General features: G+C 33.7%; 1 protein-coding gene across 1 annotated transcript; it reads right to left on the bottom strand.

Annotated features, from left to right (window-relative positions):
- Positions 1–707: 707 nt before the first annotated feature.
- On the bottom strand, positions 708–3,962 carry LOAG_01075 (hypothetical protein; the record flags this gene model as incomplete). The annotated part of the gene is made up of 6 exons (XM_020445640.1): positions 708–845; positions 969–1,222; positions 1,455–1,754; positions 2,221–2,439; positions 3,532–3,655; positions 3,819–3,962. The coding sequence occupies 6 exons, from the start codon at positions 3,960–3,962 to the stop codon at positions 708–710; spliced, it is 1,179 nt and encodes a 392-aa protein (XP_020303923.1).
- Positions 3,963–20,780: the final 16,818 nt, after the last annotated feature.

The raw sequence follows: 20,780 nt of genomic DNA, 5'->3' as shown, positions 1-20,780 counted from the left end.
TCGAAATTACAGAGAAACTTAATGAGTGATTATAAACCACCGAATCATAAAGCTGGGTTTTTGAAAAAGGTCTCGAATTAAAAAATTCCAACGAAAGGTAACAATGGAAGGAGTAACTATCTGATTCGTGTCACCAAACAACTAAATGCACAATCACTGTAAGTAACTCAAACAGTGGGCAAAATTACTTTTTTAATAGCTGAGAAAAAATCTTCAGCCTGTCAAAATTTGTAAAGAGTTCCCTAAATGGATACCGGATTAAATTTTATTTGAAACAAAGTAATAGCCAAGGTCTCTTAAATGAAATAAGAGTGACCTGTTATAACCTAAAAATGTGTTCAACTTGTTCAACGTCTTTATTAAGCATAACGTCCAGAAATTAAATGCAATAAGTGCCACAACAGTGGTAATGAAAGAAATGAATTTTTTGACTGCATTTTATCAGTGCAGCAGAGATTACACAGAATATGTTTTTCCTGCAATGCCCGCGATATCTGCGATGGCTAACAGAGAATGTGCTGGATTAGGGAAGTGATAACTTGATGTTTCAGGCAGAAATTCTATATTATTTAAGAATACATTACACTGCTGACACCATATATGATAATTTTTTCGTGTAGTATTGTGTGATTAAAATATTATAAAGTTGAAGGAAGAAGTATTAGGAGTAAATGAGAACATCAAGAATAGACCTATTCGCAGAACGTTTATAGTTTCTTGTAAGCAGAGTCACTGCTGATCGACTTCCTGTCATTGTCATCGTAGTTGTACAACGTCGATGTTGCTTTGTGTTCTTTGCTCCGGTGATGCATGATGTTGGATCGTCGAGCTGGACATGGACAGTACTAAAAATAAGTAATTGATCTCTTTTAAAAGTTGTTTCGAAAGAACAATGACCAAAGGCAATATTGCAGCTAAAAATATGTTTCAATTCCGAGATTAGTTGAATTCAGGACAAAAAAGGGTACCTCGGCATCTTTTCCAGGCCTTCCTTCATCGCCTTCAGATCCCGTTGGTCCTTGAGGACCAGGTGGGCCAGCAGGCCCAGAATTTCCTGGTGGACCTTGCGGACCAGCTTTACCAGTTTGTCCCTCAGCACCTTTTTCTCCAGGTGGTCCTGCTGGTCCTAATGGTCCCCTTGATCCTCTCAAACCAGGACGGCCAACTAAATGATGCATGTCTGAACCTTTAGAGCCTGGCGGACCCATTTCACCATCTTTACCTGAAAATGGGCTCCTGTAAATTGTAGTGTTATCAATTTTGACTATAAAAGTGAATGAATTCAACTATTGACTAAACTTTCAGGGATGAGATGCCCAAAACTCATTGAAGAATATACCCCAACGATAATTTTTTGTGTATAATACTGAATAAAATACCCCATCAATTTTTGGGACGTATGATTAATTAGCTAACAGTTCATTTCATTTCCACAAAACTATTATTACATTTACCTACAGATCCTGCCGTTCCAGGTTCACCAGGTGGTCCTGGTTGTCCATTTCTCCCAGGAACTCCGTTTCGACCTTTTGCTCCTGCGATTCCTCTTAAGCCCGGCTTTCCAACCGCTCCTGGAATTCCAGGCAGCCCTCGAGGACAGTAGTAGCATGGCGCTTCATTGTGAAGCGGTGACATATTTTCAGCATCCTTGCCAGGTTGACCATTAGTGCCAGGTATACCATTTAATCCAGCATGTCCCGGTGGACCCTTAGGGCCTGGTAATCCAGCTGGACATGAGTTTTCTCTAGCACATTCTGTAATGATACCCTGATTGATTGATAAAAAATTGTGTTAAGAGCAAATACGATTTGTCGTTAAATTCAGGATGCGATATTGGAATAATTTTGAGGTTTATATCCTGTGAATGAAAAGTAATTGCACCAATCTTAGCAAATCTTTCATATTTTATTGTTGCAGAACTACTGCTAATTTTACTTGTCAACTGTCCACATCTTTTTTTTGCAGCTGTTTTCTGATCAATAGCAATATGGAGTTCAATATCGCAGATATTCCAGCTACCTTGTAGGTTATAGATGGTACTTCAAGTACACAATAACCTTAGAGGAGGGAAGATTAAAAGATAAAGTGGATATGTGATTTTCTCCATAAATGAGGAAGTAATCTAACCTTTTCAATTCTCTGAATGTTGCACAACATCAAACTGGTCTATAAAAATCTCGAAGACAACTAAAAATCGGACTTGAATGTAAATGAAATCACTGAAATTAAACTTGCTGCAAATATCGGATAATTGCGGTCCACTTGGCGGAAAACCTTTTGCTCTCTGCTTGCCATCTATATTGCGAAGGACTGAACCGGTAACCGGCTTGAAAAACTGATCTACTCCTTTGGAAGGTGAAACAGAAGAACTGGATTTAAGGGAATCGCGCCAGTTGTCACTTTTACCAGTAGTTGGTGGTGCTTTGCTGTGGGAGGTTTCTGAAATAATGAAATGAAAATAAATTATTATCTGGCAAGTGCTACACTGCGTGATTTCTATCTGGACTGATTGTTTCTGTTTATGACTTAAAATTAAAACTATACATAAATTGCCTTTTTTTACATAAATTGTAATTGTACGTAAATTGCCATTTTCAGTTGTGAAGTTTTGAAAGCCTAAAAAGGACAGCCATTCAGACATTATTATTAAGGAAAATGAGGAAAAAAAAGAACATAGTGGTGTTTTTTTTACAAGTAATAACTTTCCTAATCATTCATCCATAGAAGACGAAAGTGGTATGTTTAAAAATTGTACAAAATACCAAACAGCTAATCATGCATTCCGTTTAAAAGATGAAAAGTTTTTTCTCCTGGAAATTGATTATTGTACTACTGACATTTTCCGGCATGTCTATGATGATAAGTAATATTCGAAATTAATCCCGCCCTGTTCTCTGCGTGCAAAGAGAGAAGTGTTTCATAGTAATGAATGCTGAAAATTCATGCGAAGCAAATGAACAGCAGTTGAAGTTGATGGACTTAGAGGGAGAGAAAGCCTTCCATATAGTTGCGCATCTTAGTTTTATATGAAATAGTTTTAAGAGACAGAAAACTTTCAATCTGTATTATATAAAATGATACAATGCGAACATTGAATGAGATCCAACCAAAAATCCGTTCTTGCTTTTTTAAGTTCTAACATGATGGTTTGAAATCACAGTTGCTTACTTTCATGTCAAATCATTCTCTACTTTGTTGTTCCTTTTCTCCCGGTGTCAGCAGGAAAACTGTGGAAGGATAAAGTTATCTTGCTACTATTTTAACCGGTTAAGAATCATGTAATAAGACAGCTTTATAATATGCAACTGTAAATAGGTTAACAGTTGCAATGTTCAGTAACCGAAATGCTGGAATATACTTGCTGTTGGTGACGAATCTATTTAACAATTCCGATACTATTTTTGGAGTGAGCAAACTTCTCACTCAAAGACGTGGTCATCAGTTGGAAGATTGTTATGCTAAAATCGCGTAAAAAAAAAAATCTCAGGGAACATTTGGAATGAATGATAAACAGTTATATCAGAGACTTACCAGTGAGCTGATCTCCATATTGATGAGTACTTTCTAAATCCTTCCCATCGCGCCGTCTTCGGCGCAGTTTTGAAGGATTTTGCCCAAGTATTACCAGGTCATCCCATAAATCATCAGTGATCACCTATAAAGCACTTCAGAATCTTGTTTTCTAAGACGAAAGTCGATAATATGTGAGAAAGATAAAAAAAAAGGAGCAAAGACTTCACGATATAACATGACTGTTAAAAACATTCAAGTAACTGAAATCAGTTTGAAAAGCTCAAGACGGGAGTAAAAGAAAGTACTTTGAAGTAATGCATTTCAGTATCCAGTGATCTGTAAGCGTCCTGAACATCCTGCTTAATATACACCATTGCAATAAGGCATACAAACAGCACAAAACCGCTCAATGCAGAAGCCGTAAAAGTTATAGGATGGACGCGAAACATCTTTGCTAAATACACTGTCTCCAAATAATGATTCCTTATATTTGGATTTTCTAATGGGCGGGTATATTATTAGGTCAACAATCAGTGAAGGTTGGCGACAGAGCGTCGAATCGGCAGTTCTATATGGCCGCTTTTCGGTGATATCTTTATTTTTATAAAATTATGTTGCATTTTATCATCGCTTTTAATACTATAGCTCCAACTAAAGATGTAATGAACTCTGCTTGGAAATAATACACACATTATTGAAGTTTGAGTAAGCGGAAGTAAGCAAGTAAGTGATCGTGAAATCTTTTTTTAAAATCATTTTGTATATTACTGCTACTTTCTTTATATATTTTTTTCTTCAAAATTGTGCTTCCAGTCTCGGGTTTCCTTTTCTTTCAAATTAGTAACACACAGTCAGGCAGATTTAACTTTTTCAGGAAAGTAATTCCAAAATAGACATTGTTTAGTATCAAAGCATTTATTCCACATAAGAAGCTGGATCTCTCCGGTGATTGTGGTATGTTCAATATATATATATATATATATATATATTGAACATACCACAATCACCGGAGAGAAACGGATATTACGGGAAAAAAAAAGACTGTTATTGCTTATCATTCTGATTTACCGTCACTTCTCACCTTGTCTTGATAAACACTGGTAAACTTTAGATCAACAATTTCTAGCCCACGAAATTCGACAAAACTAGAAATTTCGTGTTATCAGATGTACGGCACAGAGGGTGAAATGTGATATTGAGTAGTTAAATTCCAATAAAGACATGGATTAGTTGGTTGTTTTCATCTCTGTTTTAAAGTTACTGCTACATCGTAGATTTTAGTACATGAGGAAGTGCTTCATTTTAATTGATAATAAAACTCCAATTGCAAATACAGTAGGATTGGTGTTATTATACATTGAAAAACGATGGCATTTCTTGACTCATTTTATAAAATATCTGTAGAGAATGTTAACTGCATCGCGTACGAATAAAATGATAAATTCAATGATGTATCTCTGGAAAGAAATGAGATTACAGTAAGGTGTATAATAAGTTGTTTTAATAGTCTCCCTATAAAAAACCAAAAGATGAGTAACTCGATCAGTACATTTATCATTTTGACTATTACGTTTTTGCTCAGCTTCGATACCATTACTGGTCGTAATATATATCCAAGAAGTCCATAAAAAAATTGCTAAAATAGTTGGTAAGTTCACATTGATGAAAGTGTCATTGCTCTCTCTCTCTCTCTCTCTCTCTCTCTATCTCTCCTTATCACTTATCCCATCCATTCAAACTACTTCACATTCCTGCACCATTTAGAACAATTATCCTTTGAGTCAGCCGACAACTTGCTGTGTCACCCACATTGTAGAAACACAAAGAATTGTCATACACCTTAATGACATCTGCAACATTTTGATGCATTTTATTCTCTACGAGGGCATATGATGTCTCACAAAAACCAACCAACCATTCATTCTAAATTTAAGGGGAAAAAGGAGAAAGTGATGAGCTGAATTGTTGGGATGGATCAATAGTAACATTCTTCCTCCAACATTGACAGATTCGCCATCTCGATCGAAACAGGCAATATTTCTTTCATATGGAAGAACTCTTATAACTTCTACAACTTCTCAAAGAAGCTATTTGGCGATGAATAATCTAAAATCATACTGCAATATACGGTCGGTGGGACTTTCACTAGTAAACACGCAATTGACGGGATATTGAAATGAATAACATTACAACTTGTGAAGTTTTTCCTGGCTTCCGTATCTCGTGAAAACCATTTTTGGTACTTTTATTATTTAATATTCAAGGTTTTGCATCTAAGCTTATATTACGACAATCTCATCTTTGCGCTCCTTCTGATGAGGACATTTAAACTGCTCAACAGTACTAAAGAAGTTTAGGAATAATCGCCTTTCCGGGTCTGGTCTTTCCTTAAACTTTGTCTCCACAATCTTAAAAGAGAGGTGGGGAAGTAAAACTTGTTAAACTTTTGAAGGGACCAAATGCCTTAAATTTTTTTGCTAGAGATCAAGCTACCTACCTAGTCACAAAATCTAATGCTCTTAATTGATCCCCCGTAACATGGATATTGTCAAAGAATTTGGAAAAAGCAGCCGCGTAAGTTAATATTAGCAAAATGGGTAAGCGAAAAAATCTATCCATATTTTCTATAACTTCTATAAAAGCACATTACATTTCGGAGAACTCCAGAAACAAGTTTTCCTACCAGCCCATTTTGGAATCCAAATTTATTTGGATAGGAAAATAACTGGCTGCAACAGAAAAGACGATTTATATTTGCCCTGTGACATCAATATAAACTAGAAGAGTTATCAAATAAAACTCTTTAACTGGCGAGATTTCAAATATGGTTTTTGTTCTCTTCTGTAATCCTTAATAATTCTAATTTCTAGGCTGTAGAGGTCATTTAATGATCAAATGTTAGGAATGAAGAAAAATGACAAAGAAAGACAAATTTGAAATTAAGAACAGAGGAGCAGAAATGCCCATGCTCCCACGAACCTATGGGCAAACTGCTTGTGAATGATTTGTCACTCCTGAGAGTATGAATAAGGAAAGAAACACTGAGCAAAGTGTCAACCATGCTGGGTAAGTTTGAAGATTTAGGTAAAGGAGATCGTTTTAAGTCGTCAGGAAATTAACGGAAGAATTTGAGTCCAATGTTGCAAAGAGATGTCACGTAGAGTTTTAGTGGTGCGTCACTGCTAATTAAACTAGGTGTAGATCACTGGATCCCACATAACAGAAGTCATAGATATGACAAAAAACAAATAGCATTGAGAAAAGTAAGGAAATACCGTAGTAATCACCCGAAAGGTTAATTAGATTGAATGATAGCCAAGTAAGAGTGGAACTTATTACCATACAAACCATCATTCTGCAACAAAAACAATCATTAAGATGCACCCAATGAAACAAGACACTTAAACCATTGTCCACTACAGTCTACTACAATCCATCACCTCATTATCACTTCTTTCACCTGTGTTTTCGTCTTATTCTTCTCTATCTAATCTAAAAAGCGATCCAGATCATCCCACTTGTCGCTAATAACATGATGAGCAGATAATTATTGCTCCATATCCCAAAGTAACAAGGCCTTGGAGAAGCATATTACCTGTTTGATCTGGATCTTCGATATCGCAGTCTTTGCTCACTTTCTTTTAGGAGGAACTGCTGTTCTTTTCGTTTTTCAATCTATCAAGTAGAAGGCATCGATGCAATGGATGATTCCTTATATGATGTGAAACAGTATGGAAAGTAAGTAGGAAAGGGTAACAAAGAACATACGGATGGATAATGACGTTACATATCCAACAGTCCAAATGCTAACCACAATGAAAAATGTTCGTTCGAATGTATCTGTAAAGCGTTCATAAATTGAAAGTGATGAGAGAAAGATGAAAATATGTCCTAATCCAACTACCATTTCCGCATTCTTTCAAAGAAATAAAATTCGAGCCAATATTTTATGTGAGCAAACAAAATATTTCCATAACATCCAGACTCGACGATATATAATATATGACTTTATCCGGTATATGAGTTAAAGTCAGTGGAACATTTCAGATTAAGTTCTTCCTTAATTCTTACTGGTTCGAATTATTTCCGCATGGGAAACATCTGATTTATGCTATAATAAAATTTTTTTGATTCGATAAATGTTCCGCATGAGAACATTTATAGAATTAAAGGAATTTTATTCAAAAACTCTCCTTCTGAATTGTAGAATAGTTTTTAAACACTTCGAACAAATTACGAAAGGTACTTCTGTCTTCGAGAATCCTTTTTCAACTTTAACTAATAAAAACAATGATCGTTTTTCTTTTCGGTAATAAAACGATCTTGCTATTGTTTGCCAATTATCCACTAATTTATACTTAGGTTAACATTAAAACAAAACAATTGAAATACCTCATCTCTTTGCTCGGAAATAAAACCAACAGTAAGCGGTTAATTGCAGCTGCAGTAAATGTAAAACTGGAAAACAATATGCTGCCTCCTGGAGCATTTGAAGGGTATTATTATAAGCTTTTATGAACAAGGCAGTAATTTATTTGGCTGTGTTTAAATAAAAGAACTTTCTAGGGAACTGCTTGGACAACTGTATTAAAATGCACTGTACCAGATCATTTTAATAAAAGATGAAAAAAGTGAAGGATTATTGCTACTTGGGAAAGTCCGATAAATTTGCAGAAAACAAGCAGGAATATCAAGTTTCTGGTGAATATGTTCACTGTCGTCACTGCAGCAACTGTGAAAGATACAATTACATCACTTACTGACAAACTGCCAATGTTGTTTATATTGATAATGAGACCTGCAATGCATTTCACTTTATACCACTTATTGATGAACCACTAATAAGAGCGTTTATTCATTAAATTATTTTTTCAACTTTTACGAGGGTCAGGTGATTATGGTGAGACAAAAGTGGCACAAAATCAATCCGAAACACTAAATTATCTTAAAATGTAATGTTTCGGACTGACTTATCTAATATTTGTCTTCATAAATATTGAAAAATCCACATTCTTATGTACATCACTTGACAGTCTAACTTTGCAGATACAGAAATCCGATTTGCCAAAACATTGTCAGTCTAATTTTTAAAAAAAAAGGACAATAAATAAAGCAAACAGCATGAGCTGTTACTGGTACTATTAGTGAGTTACGATAATCAGCAAAGGTTAAGTAATTTCAGTTTCTTGGAGGGATTCTCAGACAAACAAAAATAAGCTGCTATGTAACTAGTTTGCTTGTTCCTAAAGCCAACTTCTGGTAAAGCTTGAAGAACAAATGGTCTGTTTAGACCTAAAGTACTGCTCTAAAAATGTGGTACATAGGGAATCCTTTATCAACAGCAACAGCCACTTTGCGAGGACTTAAATAAAGTCCTTTGCAAGGACTTAAATAAATTTTTATGGATGCCTTCAAACCGAATGTTGCAAAGCAGCAAATAAAAGCAATTTCTGTAGAAAAAAAGATACTTAACAAACATCTAGAAAAAAACTGAACAAGTAATCTCTTACTCTTGAGATCAACTTATAACCTTCAAAAATGTCCTTTTATCTTGAAGCATAATTCAATTCAGGTGAGAGAAACAAATGCCTGACGATAACTATGCATAGCACAATGAAGGCACAGATTCATACAATAAAGTACAATACGGAAAACATTATTTGGATGCAAAAATGATCCACTTTGTTTAGTAAAACATCTTGAATTGATATGCTCTTATCAGTTTATTTCCTCCTAATGGGCTGGTGCCAAGCGATTTCATATATATTACAGATTCAACGGAGGTCTTCAAACCATTCTTTGTACTAGAAATAGTCGAACAGTATCTTTATCAAAACCAATTAGTGAATGGCTGATCAGCTCAAACATGAGGCAAACTATTGCAGTGATACCTATGAAATGAGCTGACTATCTGACAAATAATGTGAAAACTGTGGCTTATCACAGAGAACAACAAAAGATTTATCCAACACCTTCTGAAATGATTTATCTATTAAAACGATTCTAAAATGATTTGAATTTAGGTCTCTAAATGTATGAGAAATCAATGGATTCTAAAGAAAATGTCGGGAAAAAGGTTCTTTAAAGTCATATGGGACAAGAGCATTTGACTATCTGATAAATAATGTGGAAACTGTGGCTTAAAAATCACGTGTGAGAAGCTATCTTCAGTTTTCAGGAAACTGAAGATAGCTTCTCATACGTGATTTTTAACTGATAAGTGACAAGGAAGCTTTTGTATTCTGATCTTGCCTATTTCTTTCTTTATTTTCCATAAGAAACCATAGCTTTTCCTTTAAATAAAATAATGAAATTATTTTTTGTTCGCTCAAAATAAGTAAATATTTCAAAGATAACTTTCAAAATTGCAGATTTCTGATAAAAAAGAACATTTGGACTCGAGATCAATCGAGGTTCTCAAGAGTAGAAGATGTAACTGGGTACACTAAATGGTATCAGCAGTACGCAGAATTGTCAAAGTTGCTATGCCCAAACTTTGAAATAAAAGAGAAATTAAGCACTGAAAGATGAAGACTGTGAAATGATGAGAATAAAGAATGAAAGAAAAGGCAAATTTGGAAGTTTATTTATACTTTAAGAAAAGTTTTTACAACTACTTCTTGAAATACATCCTTTGAACAACCTTTAATAATTCATATAAAAGAAAAAGTGTTTTGAAAGAAGTCATCTAGCCACAATTATAGCTGAAACTTAGTGACCTAAATGATACGCAATTACTTTCGTGTTAAATGCGCAGTCCATTAATATAATTGACCTTATTTCGTCCTCTTCGATCATATATGCTATTTCAATATATTCAGAAACATTTCTTGTGCCCATTGACACAAACTACCCACACACAAGCACACATACATATGAAACCCACTTATTTTTAGGCTCATAAATATACATGCACACATGCCTGCTGCTTATCTGCTCTCGATAATTTATACCTTTTGTGCACATCTATATATCTTGAATGTGCATTGTAAGCGTAAAAAGTTATAACAAATGATAGCACTGAGATTTCTTACACTTTGTAAATCCTTAGGTTAACCCAGAAACGTAAGCCTAAAAGGTCATGAGGTAGCTGAGGTTTTTTTCGGAATTTCTTATGAGTTATAGCAATGGTTACGTTCTTCAGCTACCATAATTTGCAACTGCACCAGAATAGGATGACTTTCTGATTTGTCCATTTAGTATTTTATATTTTGTTGTTAAAAATTACGGAAAATGATCCAGAAAGAAAACCACATTAATTTTGTTAGAAAAGAGCTCTTGATATTTTGAAAAAAAAATTCTTTTCAATGGTTTTATATATATTAAATATTAAAGGAATAAGATAATATTGTCGCTGGGGAGGTATCAAAGGAATAAGATAATGTTGTCGCTGCTTTAACGAAGTAAAAAATGAACCGATGAAATTAGGATTGATGAAATATTCGATTTTTTAATATCTTGCCAAAGATTAGGTGAAGGTTAACTAACTATATATTTTAGCAGTTTGATAAACATTGGTAACACAAAGGCGATTCTTTCAAAGTGTGTCATTTAGCAAGGAAAAAATACTCCAGTTATTAATGGCGGCTGTTTTCTATTTCTCGTGCACTTTGGAAATATATCTTTAGATTATTACTAATAATTATTGGTAAATAGAACGACAAAAAGATGTTTATTTGCCAAAAAAGCGTAGCATTTAAGATCTCCACAAATTGTACGTAGCAACAGTTGGAGGAGCATAAAATGAGAAAAGCAATGCATGTTGAGAATAATTCTAAGAAAATTAGGTCTGAAATTACTGTTTTTGATTTAAAATTCTCACGATTTGTTTAAAATGATCCAGGAAATGTTGCATTTGAATTGCTTACAGAGATCGTGAAAAACATATCTGAACTTTAAAAATGATGGAGTAAAAAGTCCATGAAGTAGCTAAAAGCATTAACTTCTGGTCTTTTATAAATTTTTAGATAAGTTGAACAACAAACGGAATCATGTGAGGATAGAAGGATAAAAGGAAATCTAAGCGGAAAATTGATAATACTCTTCGATGAACGTAGAGAAGAAGTACGATTGAATTTTTGTGAGGATGATGCAATCTTAGTAAATCAGATCATTCAAAAAAGCTTATTATTTGAACAACAAAATCTTGCAGCTTGCAGGAAACGTTCATACGTTCATACTTTTATCAGTATATCATTACTATCAGCAACTTGGCATATAAGATATTCTATAAAAATCATCTGCTCATAGAGTAGTGTCATTTGAAAGTACAGTAAACAAAATATAATAAAGGTCACTCTTTTTTCGAAGAGTGCACATCGTGCTTCTTTTTCAGCTGTATGAAAACTATATGGAATTTCTAAGACAGTCAAATTGGACAGTCAAATACCATTTACGGCATGTATCAAAATTCAAACTGTTATTTGGTAGAGTGAGGAAGAAGAAATAGTGAAAGCAATCAACTAGTTTACTTCAAGCTCATCATTCCAGCTTCCTGAAATTTCTTCTTTCTTGTGACGAAAAATTCTTTGAATTTTCATTTCACATGGCCAAATCAATCAAAACCGAGACAAAAAATATACATGAAAACCACAACCTTCCAGGTTTTCTTTGCATTGTTAAAAATTTATTCATGTTGGAAAAATTGAACTCAGAGTTTCCAATAAATTGCGATTAATATTGTGAAATTAAATTGAATATCATCAACTATGCTCTACGAGAATCATAAATCTGTTTTCAGGTTGCATATAAAGAGAAGCGTTTGTCTTAAGTATTTTCAAACATTTGTCAGCAGAAACTAAGTATGGAATAATAAACAGGCAGAGCAGGCAGTAGGAATTCTTAAAAACGTCGGCCTACATAATCTGCTACAAGTATCAGTGTGATACATGGTAGCTGCTATCCATATGGACACATCCAACATATCATTCTTTTAAAATACTCAAATGGTCTAACTGTAAAGAGAAGAAGTTCATTATTTTACGGAAAAACAATAGCAGGAAAAGTTAAGGAATGCTTTCTCAGTGTTAAACTTCTGGACGATTTATCAAGAAAACTGATAGAGATTAACACTACTGATATGTTGTTTGCATTTTGCAATCCTCTTTCACAAACAACGAAAAAACAGCGGAAGTGGGATTGAGTACCAATGTGATTAGCTATTGCCCTGCCAGTAATCTAGTGATAATGCTCTTGCTAACGAGAAATTCTGCAAATATTTTTTACTGATCATAAAAGAGTTGATCAGAAAAAAAAAATCTGCATTGTCTTTGTATTTCTCGCCAAACTGATTTGTAGTACTATTTCGAAAAATATTCCTCCAAAGAATGTCTTAAACCGACCAATAGGCATGAAAACTTGATACAAGTAAACAGTGTGTCCACACCGTCACTAAACCAAAAGTTTATTTATTCTGCATGACAATGAATAGGAAAAAAGTGCTACAGATTATTCTGGATATAGTTGTGCTTCATTTTTCGAAGGGAAATAAGCATGCCTGGCTATCCTTGGTTTCATAAGTAATAATTAATGTGATTAGCACTGTCAAGAAAGTCTGAGTGTTCAGTGTTCAACTTACAGGGACTCGACACTGTTTTCTTGCTCTTCACTGTATTTCATATCTTTATACCAGAATTCACCATATGTCGGTCAAATATCAAAAAATAAGCGAACAGACGCGCATAAAACGAAATTTAAGTTCTCATAAATAGAAATTTAAAGATTTTTAATCCTTTTTCAATGTTTTCTACAAATAGTGGCCTCATTTATATCACTCAAAGTATAAGAAAGGCAGCAAACGTTTTTTCAGCTCAAAAAATATCCTGCTTTTTTTTCATGTTTTCTGCATGCATTCTGATTTTGGACTGATGCTCGAAGCGGGTAAATCATACAAAATACCCACATAAATTACAAGCCGTTTGAAACCGCTGGAATTCAACGTGGGAATACTTTTGTAACAACGAAAAATTCTTATAATGTGAAATGGAAAATCAAATCTCCTGAAAATTAATTTTTTCTGATTCATAATGGAGAAATTAATGTTATAAATGAGTGTAATGGAAGGATTAAGTTCTCCGAATAAAATCAATTATTGTCGTAAATTTGAAATTTTCTATTTTCTACTTACTTTTATTAAAATAGCAATTATTAATTATTGTACTTATTTCTTTGCTTAAGCTGAGAATGTACAGAAATATCTGGTAAAAACTCAAATTCCATTCTTTTTTTTCTTGTCCTCGTTGTCCTTTTATTAACCATGCAACCAAAGTGGAAAGCACAAGTTTGGAAGAGAAAGCTTGCTTCCGGTTGTTTATCTCTGCTATTAATCGTTTTGTGATTTTCTAATTAAGATGAAAGATTGCAATGAGAAGTTTAAGATGAGGACCGGAAATAGCATTGCCAAACAATCTTTTTGGCTAGCTAAGTGACGTAGTAATAACATTATCATTCTTACTACACATTCCTTGCATTTCTAGGAATACATCCATGTATTTCTTCCACTTTATTTTCGAATTTCAAATCACCGCTAGCTGCATCATTTTCAGATGAATTTCTGTTTCGAAGTTTTCAGGTTATAGCTTAATGAGCTATAGTTTGAATTGAAACAGGATCATGAAGCTCATCGTTTTACTCACTGTTAACTGTTGGACGGTTACGGATAAGCGGCAATCAGGAGCAATAATTCATTATTGGTTTAGGAATTTTTCACATTATAGAAGCTTAATTAACAGAGGAAGTTTGGATTCGTAAGAGCACATAAAATGAAAAAATTCAACAAGGATGTTTAAAAAGTTAACGTCGTACAAAACAGTCATTCTGTCTTTGTGATTTTTCATCAAACAGATAATGCAAATGACATGATGAAATATAATATTATTTTGCATGTGATTTGAAAACTACTCTTTCATTTGGATAGACAGAGATTCGAATGCCAAACGTGATCGTTAACTTCGTTCAGGAATTATGAAGCTAACTTGATATTAAGTCTTCCGCACGAACACTTAACAATACAATGCATGTGGCAGAGCGAAGATTAGAATGAAGAGATAATGAAATGTCACAACGAATGATACGAATGATACAGAGAAATTATGCAAAAGTGATACAGCGATAATGAACGCTCAGGCAATGAATTCCACCAATAAATGTTTGCTGGATGTTCTGCGCTTCCGGCATACACTATGAGGGCAGAAACGCCGTAACGGTTGTAGTAACCTCTTTCTTATCCGTTGACAATTTTTTTTTTCTCGGTCTTAACTGTCAAAAAATTGTTATCTGGTTAATTTGAAGATCTCGCCATAGATTAGCCGCTCATTAACTGTTTATAATTATCATAGCTATCTAAATGGTATTAACGCTATTCACCAATTTCTTGGTTCCAACGGGGGAAGAGTGTTTGATATTTCAGATAATTTTTCAGCTATCATAAACAACTGATTTGTCATCTGCAATTAGTAACAGGACCTGGAAATTTTGTACTAAACCAGTTTTGCGGAGCGAATGGATGTTATATATGCAAAATGCTGAATGCATATGAAAGAAAATGTACCCTTTCTACAAATCCTTTAACGAGATTCTGGAATTTGCTATAAATTTTGTGGAATTTTACCTCTAAATTTCTTTATTATTGTCTTTTGATCACAAATGAAATTCCTATTAAAAGTTTGTAATTTGTGAAGTCTTCGAAATGTTCTACCCAAATAATAATACTCTCTGTGCTCGCTCAAAAGAAATATTTGTTATTCAGTTAAAATTAAAGTATTCTTCTTTATCACCATACTGAAGAGAAGGAAAGTGATCCGCAACCGGCATTATCAAAAATAAATAAATAAACAAGTTTCGAAGATCAGCGGTAGCCTAAAGTTGATTTTTTCACGTTAAGTGCTGATCCCAACAATCCCGATACAATATAATGTCATTTTGCAGATGTCAACTTCTTGTTTTCCAGTTTTGTCCGTAAGCATATTGGTGACGGATAAGTACGACGGAGTAATATTTCTACGGTATCACAGGATACATGAATTTTCTTAAACATAGAAAAGACAAGGAGTTTGTGGATCTGTAAAAGATAATAATGAAAGGAAAAAAGAAGGAAAAGATAGCTCTGCGCCATAGCACTTTTGACCTCTAATCGTTGCAAGGGGTGGGTTTCCTTAGCTAATACGTGAAATCATTCCATGCTTCCTTGACTAAGCTCAGTGACTTAACTTCACATTTTTCTGTCTCTTAATTTATTCTTCCTTTTTTTTTGCACATATGTGTCGACGAAGTTTTTATCTTAGCCGTCTTCGTCATTCTTTAGCAGTTAAACTTATGTATCGCCAGTGTTTCATAAATGAACGACCCTTTATATGTCCATTATTGCTGAGATCACTCTAAATTGTGAAGACTTTATTCTTTACCTGTAGCAATATATGATTTGGAAGTATCTTTCACTTGAAATATCCGATCTTTTGCTTGCAAAAGCGATGAAGCTCGTAACATTGCATTTCACATATAATTGTCACAAAAGAAATAGGGTGTTTAATGTTACTTTTAGTGAAATCAATTCTCGGATGAAACATTTTCACTTGAGAAATTGTTTGATGTCCAATATGATCTTTGTTGTTACATTGAAGCAATGCCTGCAAAAGTATATTCTTTGTTTACTTTACTTTTTCGCAGAGCAATACCACTAGTTTACTACTCGTTTCAAATCTATTACTTCTTTTTTCTATATGTCATATTTCTAGTAGTGATCTCTTTATGGCGTGATCAGTAAAATTTCTGCAGCAATAGCAAGTGTTGTAGCATTATCATAATACCGTTGTGCATTTGTGTCGTTCGATATCACCATTTTACCATTTGATGATGAAGCATATAGAAAGTTGGATAAACAATTTGGAGGAGGTAAAGCTTCTTTTTTTTTTCTTTTCCTTTTTAAAGCTATCTGATTGCATTACGCTATCGCTGAGAACGAATATCAAAAATTACTTCGCATTTCTTGATTGCATCATATTGTTGAGAATGGCATATTCGTTGTTTAAAACATATGTTTTTCCTAGCATTATGCCCTGTTCCAGCAACAATGTGTCAACAATTAAATCTGTTCGGTTCTTCAGGAAGATTCTAATGTTTCTGAATAGAACATTATTCAATGAATTCCTAACCATTTCAAGTTAACCATCTGCATTAGTATCGTGCAAAGACTTATTACTTGAATTTATTTTTTAGAAATGCTTATTATACAGGAGCTATCACTTAATCATTTTTCATATAGCGACAACAATAGCAGCAGCATAAAGCACAACTTCAGGTATGTTGAACCATTTGATTTATTTATTACAGAGAAGCAGGAGAATGTGATTGAGAATTTTACAATGATCGAATTGTACAGCAGCAGTCTTATTACGTCTTTGAAATGTATTTCTTTTTAGGAGTGTAAGATGCAAAGAAATGCTCACCCAGTAAGTAAACAATATCTTACTCTATATTACCATTCAGTTATTGGATTAATTAATTATTAGAGTGATAGATTGATGCGTAGTAACATAAAAGGATATTTGTTACTGTTGTATGTTGATAGGCGTCAACTCAGATGGCTGTTTGAACTTTTTTTGACCTCATTCTACCCCATTCATTCTACTTCAGAAATCAATGTGCTAAAATAGTATATTGATAATTTGTTTGGTGGTATTGCATGATAGAAACTTATTCTTTCCCTGTTTTGTTGTCCGTCTTTCTCTGTCTTAGCCGCATATTCCTGTAAATTTTTGATAAGAATTACGAATGAAACAAATTCGTCGAGTTTTGGGTATCCAAAAGACAATACAGGAATAACGTTCTAATTTATTAATAGATCTTTTCTCCTGACCCTTAAATATGGCGAAATTGAACTCCAGCATTTCCCAACCAACTGGAGAATTTTGAGGTTTTTACAATTCATAAATTTATAAATTGTTTAATAAAAAGTAATTTATTACCAGACGAAAAGTAAGTGGCTTCCATAAGTGCGGTAAAGACTGAAACAGATAGCCAAACCCAGTTGTTGGAACTATTAGGGGTCGTTTGTAGGTAATAAAGAATAAGCTTAATTAATACCTTTTAGTTTCAGTAGGATAATAAAAGAGTAGAGGAGATGAAAGGAAACAAAAAGAAATTTGATCACTACCCATTAATGAGAATGCTTTTTGTAAAAATTTAAGATTGAATAACATTTTGCAAAGTGTGCCTTTTTAAGTTTTCTGTTTTCTTGATGGCTTCCTGATTCTTCCTCTCTTTCTGAAAAATTTGCAATGCGCAGGTGGTAATCTCATTTTGTTCATTTTGAACATTATGGAAAGCAAGGATTAATTTGATCAGTCTATAGAAACAGAAAACACTTTCAATAAGTAAGTATCAAAAGCACAGACTCTACAGATCCCTTTCATTTTTGGCTCATTCCACATGTCATCAAAAAAGCAATAAATTTTGATACCTTTCTTCAGTTAGTTTCTGCTACAAACTAATGTATCTTTATTAATTGTAAGGACGATAATATGACGATATCTGCCCAAACATTCACTATGTTGGGTTTCTCGAGAAAAAGAACCCAACGGAATAAGTCTGGAAATTATCATCAAAGGAGATTTTTCAAGAAATGAAGAAATCTGCTGAATAGTAAATGTGACATCTTTAAGATTTCATATAAAATAAAACAAGAATTCGTTTGAATGACAGCATTTGGTTCCATAATGATAACATGGATTGGTAAAGGATTAAATGATGAAAATCTTCTGTTTGAGAAAAATAACGATGCTTTTGAGGAAAACGCAATTTTTTGCATATTTACATGTTCACCACCTCCAGATACATAAACTAGACTGGTTCAGCAGTCGAGATTAATCTCAAATGCTTATGATGAATACTTATCTACTTTTTGATTGCTCTTCTTTTTCTACGATTGCACTCAGCAAGATTTCAAATAGTTACCATCTCTACTGTTTGCATTAGTGGTCAATTGCTAAACTATGTTTTGACCACAATTCCATCGAATTAGGTATTTTATGAGCAATATGACTAGAACTTAGATCATGGTCATTCTATAATTATTCAAGTTTTATCTTCCAATTGATTTCTTCAATTTCCATCTCGTCTACAATTCTCCTCTTTAATCGAACTTTTCGACGTAACTAATTGTACTATTTGTTTAAAACTAGCGAGTATCATGGTTATTTGCACATATTTTTGTCTGTTTCTCTTGTATGGCTAATTATTTTATTGTAAGAGGAATTCGTTCCCCTGAATCCATTTTTTGAAGATTATTTGCAAAAGTTGCCTGTGATAATGGTGGTTGGCGGCACCGTTCATTAATACCCAATACTATGCATTTTTCATTTCCTGTTTCCCTTTAATATATCCGGTGCTGTCCCAAATCGACCACTTCTATTGTTGTATTTAGGAAGCCGGGATATTTCGGCTGCAATTTTGGCAATCTAAGTAATTCATATTACTATCGCACAGTTTATTACTCAAAACAGTAGCACGGATCAAAGGATATAACGCTACATCCTTTCAATAAATCAACTCAATTGGGTAAGCCTTTATCACAAGTGCATATTTTTCGAAATGATTCATAATCGTTTCCCGTTATACAGTCGAAGAACCGCAAATTGATTGTTGATACCTTTGGCCAGTTTATTTGTATACTGCGGTAGGTTCATCCTATGGAAACAATCCTTATCACTCACATATTAAATCATATCATCTACAAGTGATATACACTTCTATCCATCGTTTTGAATATAGTTCTGCAGTTGCTAACCACAAAGCAGACGACAAACAAACAGACATACAGTACAAAAAAGCATCTCAATTTTTATCTAATTAATTGATTTCTGTTGCAAATATTATTTGGCATCATAGTGATTCTCTCACTTAATGTTCATTTTTTCACTCACTTGGCAGGGTGCTCTCTTCCTTATCACGATTTCTGTCTCATTCCATGTCTAATAATTACATTTTAGAGCATCTCCTCTCTCTCTTTTGGTCTTTCAATTGGAATCATTTTCTTTCATTTTGAGTCACCGACTCCAATTTGGAACTAATTTCTTCATGTCAAACTTCTGTAAATGAGAAATGTTTTCCAAAAGTTAGCCATAAATAAGCCAATATGTCATATATCAATTTCACATTGATGGTAATCCTATTTTTCGGGAAACATAATGGTTACTTCGTTACTGATGGCATTGGTTTTTTCATTGTAGTCGCTTGACTGTTTATTCGCATATTTTTAATGGAATTAAGTAGAGCCTAGTATAATGAGTAATCTAAGAGGCTTCTCTTGTTTAGTTGACATTGCTAAATATTTCTTCGCGAATTACTTCAAAAACCAGAGTTATTGATGAAATATGATTGTAGATTTTATGATGTTACCTGGAACAGAACAAACTTTAATTTGGAATTTGTAACTTTCATCACAATAAGCGTAACAGTTCAGTGTGGTAAGTAATTTCGTTATCATTTTCTAACGAAATCCATTTCATTCCACATGAATGTTCTCAACTAATCATTTGCGAGTTCACTTCTAAACCGAAGATTTTGCTGTCGCTGAAAAATAAAAATTCAGTTTGTATAAAAGGCGTGGATGGATTTCAATTATTGAGAAAGTCGTAAGGTGGAAGAACTTATGAAATTCGATGAACCGACGGGTGTTCTTACGTCCATCCCAAAATATCATCAAGTGTACGGGTAAAAAAATCTAAGAGGAGTGTCGGATTTGAATTTGGTGAAATTTCAAGATTTAATCTATAGGAACTAATTATTAATTAATTCGTCTATTTTCGGTCTTCAAAATTTACTGGGGTGTCGAACTTTAGAAAAAATAGAAAGTCTAGAATTTAAGTAAAATATGAAACATGCAGTGTGAAATAAAGTGACTGATCGTTTGATAAAACTGCTGATGAGCTAGTTTTATGGGACAGACACTGTCTTTAATGAAGATCGTGTTTGTCCTGTTCAGCGAAATTCAATTAATCAAATAAAAGAAATGGAAGAAAGGAAGGAAAAGAGTACGGAAGTAATCACACGCTGGCTGATGAAAGGATGTTTTAGCATCCTTTTATCAGTACATTCAGTACTGCTGTGACCATAGACTTTTTTTGTTAACACTTTCGTGCATCAATACACTTTCATCGGTTTCTTCCATGCACTTTATTGCTTTTAACTAATATGGAAATTAAAATTGTGTGACCCATGTGGTGCTTTAGCTTTTATTCAATGTGTGAAACACTGTGTATTTTGTTGTATTA

The sequence above is a fragment of the Loa loa genome (genome assembly GCF_000183805.2).
Source record: "Loa loa unplaced genomic scaffold supercont3.27, whole genome shotgun sequence".
NCBI classification, from domain to species: domain Eukaryota; kingdom Metazoa; phylum Nematoda; class Chromadorea; order Rhabditida; family Onchocercidae; genus Loa; species Loa loa.
The sequence above is the reverse complement of the archived record's forward strand: the minus strand, read 5'-3'. Positions and strand labels throughout refer to the sequence as shown.